This window comes from Entelurus aequoreus, linkage group LG11 (genome assembly GCF_033978785.1).
Source record: "Entelurus aequoreus isolate RoL-2023_Sb linkage group LG11, RoL_Eaeq_v1.1, whole genome shotgun sequence".
Taxonomy (NCBI): Eukaryota; Metazoa; Chordata; class Actinopteri; order Syngnathiformes; family Syngnathidae; genus Entelurus; species Entelurus aequoreus.
In genome coordinates, this window is record NC_084741.1 from 18,093,212 (window position 1) to 18,107,648 (window position 14,437).

The 14,437-nt window shown below is 39.1% G+C and overlaps 1 protein-coding gene across 1 annotated transcript in view; it reads right to left on the minus strand.

Annotated features, from left to right (window-relative positions):
- si:dkey-22o22.2 (neural-cadherin) overlaps positions 1-14,437 on the minus strand; it is a 367,974-nt gene that overhangs the window by 164,160 nt on the left and 189,377 nt on the right. Inside the window, exon 7 of the mRNA XM_062062641.1 lies at positions 11,106-11,310. Within this exon, the coding sequence (XP_061918625.1) occupies positions 11,106-11,310 (205 nt within the window). The remainder of the gene's footprint in view (positions 1-11,105; positions 11,311-14,437) is intronic.

The following is a 14,437-nucleotide window of genomic DNA, read 5'->3' on the forward strand; positions in this document are numbered from 1 at the left end:
AATGTTTTGAGAAAAAAATCCAAATATATCGCAAAAATCTGAGTTTTACCAGAGACTGGACAACAAAGTATGAATGTTCTGGAAAAAAAAAATCCAAATAAATCGCAAAAATCGGACTTTAACCAGAGACTGCACAACAAAGTATGAATGTTCTGAAAAAAAATTCTGATAAATCGAAAAAATCTGACTTTTACCAGAGACTGGACAGCAAAGTATGAATGTTCTGGAAAAAAAAGAAAGAAAATAAGTCGCAAAAATCTGACTTTTACCAGCGACTGGACAACAATGTTTGAATGTTCTGAAAAAAAATCAAAATAAATCGCAAAAATCAGACTTTTACCGGCGACTGGACAACAAAGTATGAATGTTCTGAAAAAAGAAAGAAAATAAGTCGCAAAAATCGGACTTTTACAAGCGACTGGACATCAAAGTATGAATGTTTTGAAAAAAAATCGAAATAGGTCGCAAAAATCTGACTTTTACCAGCGACTGGACAACAATGTTTGAATGTTCTGAAAAAAAATCTATATAAATCGCAAAAATCTGACTTTTACCAGAAACTGCACAACAAAGCATGAATGTTCTGAGAAAAAAATCAAAATAAATCTAAAAAACTGAGTTTTACCAGCGACCACACAACAAAGTATGAATGTTCTGAGAAAAAAAATCTGAATAAATCGCAAAAATCTAGTTTTACCAGCGACTGGACAACAAAATATGAATGTTTTGAAAAAAAATCAAAATAGGTCGCAAAAATCGGACTTTTACCAGCGACTGGACAACAAAGTATGAATGTTCTGAAAAAAAATCTAAATAAATTGCGAAAATCTGAGTTTTACCAGCGACTGCACAACAAAGTATGAATGTTCTGGAAAAGAAAGAAAGAACATAAGTCGCAAAAATCTGACTTTTACCAGCGACTGGACAACAATGTTTGAATGTTCTGAAAAAAAATCTATATAAATCGCAAAAATCTGACTTTTACCAGAGACTGCACAACAAAGTATGAATGTTCTGAAAAAAAATCTAAATAAATTGCGAAAATCTGAGTTTTACCAGCGACTGCACAACAAAGTATGAACGTTCTGGAAAAGAAAGAAAGAACATAAGTCGCAAAAATCGGACTTTTACCAGCGACTGGACAACAATGTTTGAATGTTCTGAAAAAAAATCTATATAAATCGCAAAAATCTGACTTTTACCAGAGACTGCACAACAAAGTATGAATGTTCTGAGAAAAAAATCAAAATAAATCTAAAAAACGGAGTTTTACCAGCGACCACACAACAAAGTATGAATGTTCTGAGAAAAAAAATCGGAATAAATCTCAAAAATCTAGTTTTACCAGCGACTGGACAACAAAATATGAATGTTTTGAAAAAAAATCAAAATAGGTGGCAAAAATCAGACTTTTACCAGCGACTGGACAACAAAGTATGAATGTTCTGAAAAAAAATCTAAATAAATTGCAAAAATCTGAGTTTTACCAGCGACTGCACAACAAAGTATGAATGTTCTGGAAAAGAAAGAAAGAACATAAGTCGCAAAAATCTGACTTTTACCAGCGACTGGACAACAATGTTTGAATGTTCTGAAAAAAAATCTATATAAATCGCAAAAATCTGACTTTTAACAGAGACTGCACAACAAAGTATGAATGTTCTGAGAAAAAAATCTAAATAAATCTAAAAAACGAAGTTTTACCAGCGACCACACAACAAAGTATGAATGTTCTGAGAAAAAAAATCTGAATAAATCGCAAAAATCTAGTTTTACCAGCGACTGGACAACAAAATATGAATGTTTTGAAAAAAAAATCAAAATAGGTCGCAAAAATCGGACTTTTACCAGCGACTGGACAACAAAGTATGAATGTTCTGAAAAAAAATGTAAATAAATTGCAAAAATCTGAGTTTTACCAGCGACTGCACAACAAAGTATGAATGTTCTGGAAAAGAAAGAAAGAACATAAGTCGCAAAAATCTGACTTTTACCAGCAACTGGACAACAAAGTATGAATGTTCTGAAAAAAAGAAAGAAAATAAGTCGCAAAAATCAGACTTTTACCAGCAACTGGACAACAAGGTATGAATGTTCTGAGAAAAAAAATCTAAAAAATCTGAGTTTTACCAGCGACTGGACAACAAAGTATGAATGTTTTGAAAAAAAATCTAAATAGCTCGCAAAAATCGGACTTTTACCAGAGACTGGACAACAAAGTATGAATGTTCTGAAAAAAAAAAGAAAATGAGTCACAAAAATCTGACTTTTACCAGCGACTGGACAACAAAGTATGAATGTTCTGAAAAAAAAAGAAAATGAGTCACAAAAATCTGACTTTTAGCAGTGACTGGCAACAAAGTATGAATGTTCTGGGAAAAAAAAATCTAAATAAACCGCGAAAATCTGACTTTTACCATCGACTGGACAACAAAGTTTGAATGTTCTGAAAAAATATATAAATAAACCGCGAAAATCTGACTTTTACCAGAGACTGGACAACAAAGTATGAATGTTCTGAAAAAAAATTCAGATAAATCGAAAAAATATGACTTTTACCAGAGACTGGACAACAAAGTATGAATGTTCTGGAAAAAAAAGAAAGAAAATAAGTCGCAAAAATCTGACTTGTACCAGCGACTGGACAACAAAGTATGAATGTTCTAAAAAATAATCTAAATAAATCGCAAAAATCTGACTTTTACCAGCGACTGGACAACAAAGTGTGAATGTTTTGAAAAAAAATCAAAATAGGTCGCAAAAACAGGACTTTTACCAGAGACTGGATAACAAAGTTTGAATGTTCTGAAAAAAAATCTAAATAAATCGCAAAAATCTGACTTTTACCAGCGACTGGACAACAAAGTATGAATGTTTTGAAAAAAATCTAAATAATTCGCAAAAATAGGACTTTTACCAGAGACTGGACAACAAAGTTTGAATGTTCTGAAAAAAAAAAAAAAAAGTCGCAAAAATCGGACTTTTACCAGCGACTGGACAACAAAGTATGAATGTTCTGAAAAAGAAAAAAAATAAGTCGCAAAATCTGACTTTTACCAGCAACTGGACAACAAAGTATGAATGTTCTGAAAAAAAAATCGAAATATAGCTCAACAATCTGACTTTTACCAGCAACTAGACAACAAAGTATATATGTTCTGAAAAAAAATCTTAATAAATGTCAAAAATCAGACTTTTAGACAAGTAGATTAATAATCCATTTATGACACAATATGTTTCTGCCAAATTAAGAGCCTTTGTTTGCTTACTTACTACTAAAAGAGAAGTGGTCTAGCATGTTCACTATTTTATTTAAGGCCACAATTGTTCTTTGATTGCAATAAGAAACACATGTTTAATGTACCGTAAGATTTTTTGTTCAAATAAAGCCAATAATGCCATTTTTTGTGGTCCCCTTTATTTAGAAAAGTATCGAAAAACATTTTGGTGCCGGTGCCAAAATATTGGTATCGAAACAACCCTACAGTTATGTTTATTTCATGTTTATATTTTCAGTCTTACAAACCTAAATGAAGGAATAAGTGTAAAGAAATAAAACCGAGGAAGGAAAATAGTTCAAAATAAGGAACATCAATTCTCAAAACTTCTGGAGCTTCTGTTCCTTCATGCAGTTAACTATATGTCTAACTGCACACGCTGGGAACGAGTAGCAAGGGCAGAATAATGAATTTATTGACAGTGTAGTGTGTTTACTTTGCAAATAAGTACACGCCGTCTCAAAGGAATACAACCTGGGGGGGGCACTTTCTGAGAAAACATCCACATGTCGATGTGCGGCCCCTGAGCCCTCGGGCTCTTGAAACGGCGGCCCTCTTCAAGATGTAGTTGAAGAGCCCTGCCTTAGTGCAAAACAAAATGAAGACAAGTGTGAACTAAAGTCCATCCAGCAACTTTGTCTCCCCTTCGAGCTGCAAATCCTGACCTCCTCCGACGTTCCGACCCATTTCCCCCACTCTGCCGAGCCACCGGCGCTCAAAGCAATATGCTATTTTCCATTGCTGTAATTTCACCGGAGAGGCTGCGCGGCGCCTGAGCATTGATTTTCCAGTCCTGAGCCTCGGACACGCTAAATGTCGGGTAATAGCGGCGAGGTGGCGGAGGGAGGAAGTCCGGGATGCGCGGCTGCTTCGGCAAATTGTTCCGCGATTTCCGGAGGAAGCCCCATAAAACTCCATCATTTTTATATCTGGACCGCACGGTTAAATGTGCGAGGGAAATACAGACAGTGTGCTTCCTGTTAAAGGCCTACTGAAATGACATTTTTTAATTTAAACGGGGATAGCAGATCCATTCTATGTGTCATCCTTGATCATTTCGCGATATTGCCATATTTTTGCTGAAAGGATTTAGTAGAGAACATCGACGATAAAGGTCGCAACTTTTGATCGCTGATAAAAAAAGCCTTGCCTGTACCGGAAGTAGCGTGACGTCGCAGGTTGAAAGGCTCCTCACATTTTCCTATTGTTTACACCAGCAGCGAGAGCGATTCGGACAGAGAAAGCGACGATTACCCCATTAATTTGAGCGAGGATGAAAGATTCGTGGATGAGGAACGTGGGAGGGAAGGACTAGACTGCAGTGCAGGACGTATCTTTTTTCGCTCTGACCGTAACTTAGGTACAAGCTGGCTCATTGGATTCCACACTTTCTCCTTTTTCTATTGTGGATCACGGATTTGTATTTCAAACCACCTCGGATACTATATCCTCTTGAAAATGAGAGTCGAGAACGCGAAATGGACATTCACAGTGACTTTTATCTCCACGACAATACATCGGCGAAGCTCTTTAGCTACGGAGATAACGTGATAGCATCGTGCTTAAATGCAGATAGAAACAAAATAAATACCGTAAACCCCTAACTGGAAGGATAGGCAGAAAATCAACAATACTATTAAACCATGGACATGTAACTACACGGTTAATGCTTTCCAGCCTGGCGAAGCTTAACAATGCTGTTGCTAACGACGCCATTGAAGCTAATTTAACTACGGGACCTCGACAGAGCTATGCTAAAAACATTAGCTATCCACCTGCGCCAGCCAGCCCTCATCTACTCATCAACACCCGTGCTCACCTGCGTTCCAGCGATCGACGGCGCGACGAAGGACTTCACCCGATCATAGATGCGGTCGGCGGCCCGGAGACGGAGGAAGTCAAGGTAAGGTCGGCGGCTAGCGCGTCTGCTATCCATCTCAAAGTCCTCCTGGTTGTGTTGCTGCAGCCAACCGCTAATACACCGATCCCACCTACAGCTTTCTTCTTTGCAGTCTTCATTGTTCATTAAACAAATTGCAAAAGATTCACCAACACAGATGTCCAGAATACTGTGGAATTATGTGGTGAAAACAGAGCTTTTTTGTATTGGATCCAATGAAGTCCGAATACTTCCGTTCACTCCGTGACGTCACGAGCACACATCATCATACAGAGACGTTTTCAACCGGAAGTTTCGCGGGAAATTTAAAATTGCACTTTATAAGTTAACCCGGCCGTATTGGCATGTGTTGCAATGTTAAGATTTCATCATTGATATATAAACTATCAGACTGCGTGGTCAGTAGTAGTGGGTTTCAGTAGGCATTTAAAGGCCTACTGAAACCCACTACTACCAACTACTCCCGCTAAACTTCCGGTTGAAAAACTCCTTTGGATATGACGTATGCGTGTGACGTCACGAGGGCAAGGGAAGTATTCGGAGCCCGTAAAATCCTATACAAAAAGCTCTGTTTTCATTTCATAATTCCACAGTATTCTGGACATCTGTGTTGGTGAATCTTTTGCAATTTGTTTAATGAACAATGGAGGCTGCAAAGAAGAACGTTGTAGGTGGGATCGGTGTATTAGCGGCTGGCTGTAGCAACACAACAAGGAGTACTTACTTGGATAGCAGACGCCTAGCCGATGCTAGCCGCCCACCCCACGGATGATCGGGTGAAGTCCTTCGTCGCGCCGTCGATTGCTGGAACGCAGGTGAGCACGGGTGGTGATGAGCAGATGAGGGCTGGCTGGCGTAGGTGGAGCGCTAATGTTTTTATCATAGCTCTGTGAGGTCCGGTTGCTAAGTTGCTAAGTTAGCTTCAGCGTCGTTAGCAACAGTATTGTTAAGCTTTGCCAGGCTGATAATTATTAACCGTGTAGTTACATGTACATGGTTTAATAGTATTGTTGATCTTCTGTCTATCCTTCCAGTCAGGGATTTATGTATTTTGTTTCTATCTGCATTTGAGAACGATGCTATCACGTTAGCTCAGTAGCTAAGTGTGTCACCGATGTATTGTCGTGGAGATAAAAGTCACTGTGAATGTCCATTTCGCGTGCTCGACTCTCATTTTCAAGAGGATATAGTATCCGAGGTGGTTTAAAATACAAATCCGTGATCCACAATAGAAATAGGAGAGAGTGTGGAATCCAATGAGCCAGCTTGTACCTAAGTTACGGTCAGAGCGAAAAAAGATACGTCCTGCACTGCCTCTAGTTCTTCACTCTAACGTTCCTCATCCACGAATCTTTCATCCTCGCTCAAATTAATGGGGTAATCGTCGCTTTGTCGCTCCGAATCTCTCTCGCTCCATTGTAAACAAAGGGGAATTGTGAGGAATATTACCTCCTGTGACGTCACGCTACTTCCGGTACAGGCTTAGGCTTTTTTTTTTATCAGCGAGCAAAAGTTGCGAACTTTATCGTTGATTTTCTCTACTAAATCCTTTCAGCAAAAATATGGCAATATCGCGAAATGATCAAGTATGACACATAGAATGGATCTGCTATTCCCGTTTAAATAAAAAAAATTCATTTCAGTAGGCCTTTAAACAGACTTATTCTTCATGTAGGCCGCCAGTAGGGGCGCTCTTTTGCCCCGTAAGGCGACAGAACCTGCATAAGTGTCATGGTACACACCACACACACACACACACACACTAATATGCATTCGGACAAACTGGGGACCTCGGAGTGGATTAGCCCGCCAAGCTAATGGAGACGCTGAGTGAGGCCTTTGGGGGACGCCGCTTGTTTAGCAGTTTTATCCAAAGCTGTTAGCAACATTTGGACAGCGAGCGGAGGTGATAATGGACTCCTCTAGGTGTGTGTTGACGTGAAGAGCGCCGCAGTGCTTCCCACGGGGGGAGTCAGGACCCTGCGCACTCTGAGCGTGTGCGTTGGTGCAGCTGATCATTGAGCTCGCGAACGCAGCTTTCGAGTCGCGTCACGACATCGGATTCAGCAGCGGATGGTTCGCCCGACTTGAAGGCTGAAGAGGCTTCATCGGAGACCTGCACCTGAATCCTTCAATCACCACTAAGGCCCCGTTCACACTGCAGATCAATTCCCATTTTGTAGCCCGTATGCGACCTGTAAAACAATTTGAATTGTGCACTCGTCAGACCACAGAACACTTTTCCACTTTGCATGAGTCCATCTTAGATGAGCTCAGGCCCAGCGAAGCCGACGCCATTTCTGGGTGTTGTTGATAAACGGTTTTCGCCTTGCATAGGAGAGTTTTAACTTGCACTTACAGATGTAGCGACCAACTGTAGTTACTGAGAGTGGGTTTCTGAAGTGTTCCTGAGCCCATGTGGTGATATCCTTTACACACTGATGTCGCTTGTTGATGCAGTACAGCCTGAGGGATCGAAGGTCACGGGCTTAGCTGCTTACGTGCAGTGATTTCTCCAGATTCTCTGAACCCTTTGATGATATTACGGAGCGTAGATGGTGAAATCCCTAAATTCCTTGCAATAGCTGGTTGAGAAAGGTTTTTCTTAAACTGTTCAACAATTTGCTCACGCATTTATTGACCAAGTGGTGACCCTGTATCAGATTTTTTCCCATCTGTGTGAACAGTGCAATTCAGAATTGTTCTCATCCGACTAGGGTTGTACGGCATACCGGTATTAGTAGAGTATCGCGATACTAATGAATCATATTTGGTACTAAAGACATCCACTGTAATGATACCAAGTACAGGAGCGTATCTCGTCGATGCTACTATGCTTGCATGTTCGAAATAAACTCAAACTCAACTCAACTCAACTATGATTACATCGATATTTTTTGGCATCACATCTTCTTTCGTTTTTTTTTAAATTTATATTATGTTTATACACTCAAAAATTACGTCCCTGGACACATGAGGACTTTGAATATGGCCAATGTATGATCCTGTAACGACTTGGTATGGGATTAATACCCAATTTTGTGGTATCATCCAAAACTAGAGATGTCCGATAATATCGGCCTGCCGCAGTGCGTGCGTCGTCATGCGGGTCAGACTGCATTCTCTCTCTCAGGGAGAGCATGTCCCGAATTCCAAGCTGCTGTTTTGAGGCATGTTAAAAAAAATAATGCACTTTGTGACTTCAATAATGGACTGGACTCTCACACTATTACGTTAGATCCACTATGGACTGGACTTTCACACTATTATGTTAGATCCACTATGGACTGGACTCTCACTATTATTTTAGATCCACTATTGACTGGACTTTCACTATTATGTTAGATCCACTATGGACTGGACTCACTATTATGTTAGATCCACTATGGACTGGACTCTCACTATTATGTTAGATCCACTATGGACTGGACTCTCACTATTATGTTAGATCCACTATGGACTGGACTCACTATTATGTTAGATCCACTATGGACTGGACTCTCACTATTATGTTAGATCCACTATGGACTGGACTCTCACACTATACTGTTAGATCCACTATGGACTGGACTCTCACTATTATGTTAGATCCACTATTGACTGGACTTTCACTATTATGTTAGATCCACTATGGACTGGACTCACTATTATGTTAGATCCACTATGGACTGGACTCTCACTATTATGTTAGATCCACTATTGACTGGACTTTCACTATTATGTTAGATCCACTATGGACTGGACTCTCACACTATAATGTTAGATCCACTATGGACTGGACTCTCACTATTATGTTAGATCCACTATGGACTGGACTCTCACACTATTATGTTAGATCCACTATGGACTGGACTCTCACTATTATGTTAGATCCACTATGGACTGGACTCTCACTATTATGTTAGATTCACTATGGACTGAACTCTCACTATTATGTTAGATCCACTATGGACTGGACTCTCACTATTATGTTAGATCCACTATGGACTGGACTCTCACTATTATGTCAGATCCACTATGGACTGGACTCTCACACTATTATGTTAGATCCACTATGGACTGGACTTTCACTATTATGTTAGATCCACTATGGACTGGACTTTCACAATATTATGTCAGACCCACTATGGACTGGACTCTCACTATTATTTTAGATCCACTATGGACTGGACTCTCACTATTATTTTAGATCCACTATGGACTGGACTCACTATTATGTTAGATCCACTATGGACTGGACTCTCACTATTATGTTAGATCCACTATGGACTGGACTCTCACTATTATTTTAGATCCACTATTGACTGGACTTTCACTATTATGTTAGATCCACTATTGACTGGACTTTCACTATTATGTTAGATCCACTATGGACTGGACTCACTATTATGTTAGATCCACTATGGACTGGACTCTCACTATTATGTTAGATCCACTATGGACTGGACTCTCACACTATAATGTTAGATCCACTATGGACTGGACTCTCACTATTATGTTAGATCCACTATGGACTGGACTCTCACACTATTATGTTAGATCCACTATGGACTGGACTCTCACTATTATGTTAGATTCACTATGGACTGAACTCTCACTATTATGTTAGATCCACTATGGACTGGACTCTCACTATTATGTTAGATCCACTATGGACTGGACTCACTATTATGTTAGATCCACTATGGACTGGACTCTCACTATTATGTTAGATCCACTATGGACTGGACTCTCACACTATAATGTTAGATCCACTATGGACTGGACTCTCACTATTATGTTAGATCCACTATGGACTGGACTCTCACACTATTATGTTAGATCCACTATGGACTGGACTCTCACTATTATGTTAGATTTACTATGGACTGAACTCTCACTATTATGTTAGATCCACTATGGACTGGACTCTCACTATTATGTTAGATCCACTATGGACTGGACTCTCACACTATTATGTTAGATCCACTATGGACTGGACTTTCACAATATTATGTTAGATCCACTATGGATTGGACTTTCACTATTATGTTAGATCCACTATGGACTGGACTTTCACTATTATGTTAAATCCACTATGGACTGGACTTTCACTATTATGTTAGATCCACTATGGACTGGTCTTTCACAATATTATTTCAGACCCACTCGACGTCCATTGCATCCGGTCTCCCCTAGAGGGGGGGTCACCCACATATGCGGTCCTCTCCAAGGTTTCTCATAGTCATTCACGTCGACGTCCCACTGGGTTGTGAGTTTTTCCTTGCCCTGATGTGGGATGTTGTTGTGGCTTGTGCAGCCCTTTGAGACACTTGTGATTTAGGGCTATATAAATAAACATTGATTGATTGATTGATTGATTATCTGTACTGTTAAACTGATCACACAAAATGGTTGATGGTTGATTATATGACCGAAATAAATTGATTTCATTCATTCATTCATTGTACTAAAGAAATGTGCTTGGATTTGTGCATTCACCCGATTTTTTTTTGCTGGCGTACGCCATTTTCGCTATTTGATCGTACGTTAGTGGTGGGAATCCTAGATATCACAGATGACATGACCAAACATCTTTGACAACTAAAGCATTTTGTGTTATTAACGTGTGGAACTGGTATCTAAACATGGTGTAGCACCACCTCTGAATGCAAGTGCTCCTACAGAAAACACAACATCTGGCAAGACAACAACAACAACACTGCAGGTCATTATTTTTCATTCTCATTAAAACATTGTGTTTATGTCCTCTTAGTGTTGAGCTTTTTAAAAAATAACAATGTTTAAAAAAGTCACATATTAATGACGAAAAATGATATCTACCTGCGATTAATCATGATTAATTTTAAATGAAATATGACCAAACCGCGATTAATCGCGATGAAATATTTTAAAAAGCCGGAATATTCGCCCGTTGTTGTGCGTACCTCGGTCAGTCCGCTGAGGCCGGTGTCGGGTTCGGAGGCTCGGACCTGAAGGGTGTGCACGTTGTGTCCGCTCTCGTAGTCCACGCCACGCGTGAGGCCGAGCGCGCCGCTCTCCTGGTTGATGCTGAACAGGTTGCCGGGATTCACCTGCAACACGTAGGCCAGCATCTTCTTCTGGAAGGAGACGGCCTGGACCGCTCCCACGCTGCACGCACACACACACACACACACACACACACACACACACACACACACACACACACACACAAACACACACACACGCACGCATGCACACACACATACACACACACACACAAACCCACACACACATAAAATGACATCAGAATGATTCAAGACAAAGAGAAGTGTCAAAAAACTCTTTCTTGACTTTCACTGCTCCCCCTCTGGTCAACATGTGAAATAACAAGTGTGTGTAAAAATTTGAAGTGCCCCCCATCAGGCCAACATATGTAATAACAAGTGTGTGCGTAAACATTTGAAGTGCTCCCCCTCTGGCCAACATATGTAATAACAAGTGTGTGTAAACATCTGAAGTGCTCCCCCTCTGGCCAACATATGTAATAACAAGTGTGTGTAAACATTTGAAGTGCTCCCCCTCTGGTCAACATATGTAATAACAAGTGTGTGTAAAAATTTGAAGTGCTCCCCGTCTGGCCAACATATGTAATAACAAGTGTGTGTAAAAATTTGAAGTGCTCCCCGTCTGGCCAACATATGAAATAACAAGTGTGTGTAAAATTTTGAAGTGCTCCCCCTCTGGCCAACATATGAAATAACAAGTGTGTGTAAAAAATTGAAGGGCTACCCCTCTGGTCAACATATGTAATAACAAGTGTGTGTAAAAAAATTGAAGTGCTACCCCTCTCGTCAACATATGAAATAACAAGTGTGTGTAAAAAGTTGAAGTGCTCCCCCTCTGGTCAACATATGAAATAACAAGTGTGTGTAAAAATTTGAAGTACTCCCCTCTGGCCAACATATGAAATAACAAGTGTGTGTAAGGAATTGAAAAGCGCTCCCTTTGGCCCAAATGTATTAAAAAAATAAAATAAGTATGTAAATAGAGACATACCAAAAAAAATATATATATAAAAAAATAAAAAAATAAAAAAATATATATAAAAAATTAAAAATACAAAAAAATTATATATATATATATATATATATATATATATATATATATATATATATATATATATATATATTAAAACTAAAAGTAGTCTTTTTCTCACAATGTGTCGACTTTTTTCTTATAAAATTGGGAACAATTTCTCATATTCTTCCTGTTTCTGCAATATTGCAACATTTTCACGTAAAATGATTACTTTTTAATGCAAAACGGTGACATTTGTCATATAAAAGTCTGACTTTTATCACAATATTGCCATTTTTTTTTCTTTTTCTTGTAAAATACTGACAATTTTTGAGAAACAATATGACTTTTGTCATCATTTTGCCAAGTAAAATTCAGATTATCATTATAATATTGCCAACATTTTAAAGTTTTCTTATAAAATTGTGACTTTCGTCGAGTAAAATTACGACTCTTTTCATAAAATTGCCAACATTTTGAATGAATGAATGAATGTATTTATTCCGGCAGACAGACATATATAGCAACACTTCATCACTCTTTGTATTTTGACAGACATGCAACGGCACCCACCGAAAAGGGATACGGGAAAAAAGCCAGAATGCTTATCCATGTCCCGCCCCTAATTTACAATCAACTTATATGTTGGTTATATATGTTGGTTATATAGTCTAAGTTCCAACAGCAGATATGATGGCTAGATGACAATTTCAATACAAGTATAACATATGATAATGGATGATAATGACAAGTCGGTATACATACACCAATATGGATATATTTTCTTTGATTCATTGATTTTTTATTTTATTTTTATTTTTTTCTTAGTCCACCTGATGTCCAATTCATGTTTCTTCTTGTGTTATTTTGTGCAGATTCATGAACCAATTTTTCCATGTCCTCATTTATCAATCAATCACAAGTGTCTCAAAGGGCTGCACAAGCCACAACAACATCCTCGGTTCAGATCCCACATCAGGGCAAGGAAAAACTCAACCCAGTTGGATGACAATGAGAAACCTTGGAGAGGACCGCAGATGTGGGTGAACCCCCCCCCCCCCTCTAGGGGTGACCGGATGCAATGGACGTCGAGTGGGTCTAGCATAATATTGTGAAAGTCCAGTCCATAGTGGATCTAACATAATAGTGAGAGTCCAGTCCATAGTGGATCTAACATAATAGTGAGAGTCCAGTCCATAGTGGATCTAACATAATAGTGTGAGATTCCAGTCCATAGTGGATCTAACATAATATTTGTGAAAGTCCAGTCCATAGTGGATCTAACATAATAATGTGAGAGTCCAGTCCATAGTGGATCTAACATAATAGTGAGAGTCCAGTCCATAGTGGATCTAACATAATAGTGTGAGAGTCCAGTCCATAGTGGATCTAACATAATATTGTGAGAGTCCAGTCCATAGTGGATCTAACATAATAGTGTGAGAGTCCAGTCCATAGTGGATCTAACATAATATTGTGAGAGTCCGGTCCATAGTGGATCTAACATAATAGTGTGAGAGTCCAGTCCATAGTGGATCTAACATAATAGTGTGAGAGTCCAGTCCATAGTGGATATAACATAATATTTGTGAAAGTCCAGTCCATAGTGGATCTGACATAATAATGTGAGAGTCCAGTCCATAGTGGATCTAACATAATAGTGTGAGAGTCCAGTCCATAGTGGATCTAACATAATATTTGTGAAAGTCCAGTCCATAGTGGATCTGACATAATAATGTGAGAGTCCAGTCCATAGTGGATCTAACAAAATAGTGTGAGAGTCCAGTCCATAGTGGATCTAACAAAATAGTGTGAGAGTCCAGTCCATAGTGGACCTAACATAATAGTGTGAGAGTCCAGTCCATAGTGGATCTAACATAATAGTGTGAGAGTCCAGTCCATAGTGGACCTAACATAATAGTGAGAGTCCAGTCCATAGTGGATCTAACATAATATTGTGAGAGTCCGGTCCATAGTGGATCTAACATAATAGTGTGAGAGTCCAGTCCATAGTGGATCTAACATAATAGTGTGAGAGTCCAGTCCATAGTGGATCTAACATAATATTTGTGAAAGTCCAGTCCATAGTGGATCTGACATAATAATGTGAGAGTCCAGTCCATAGTGGATCTAACAAAATAGTGTGAGAGTCCAGTCCATAGTGGACCTAACATAATAGTGTGAGAGTCCAGTCCATAGTGGACCTAACATAATAGTG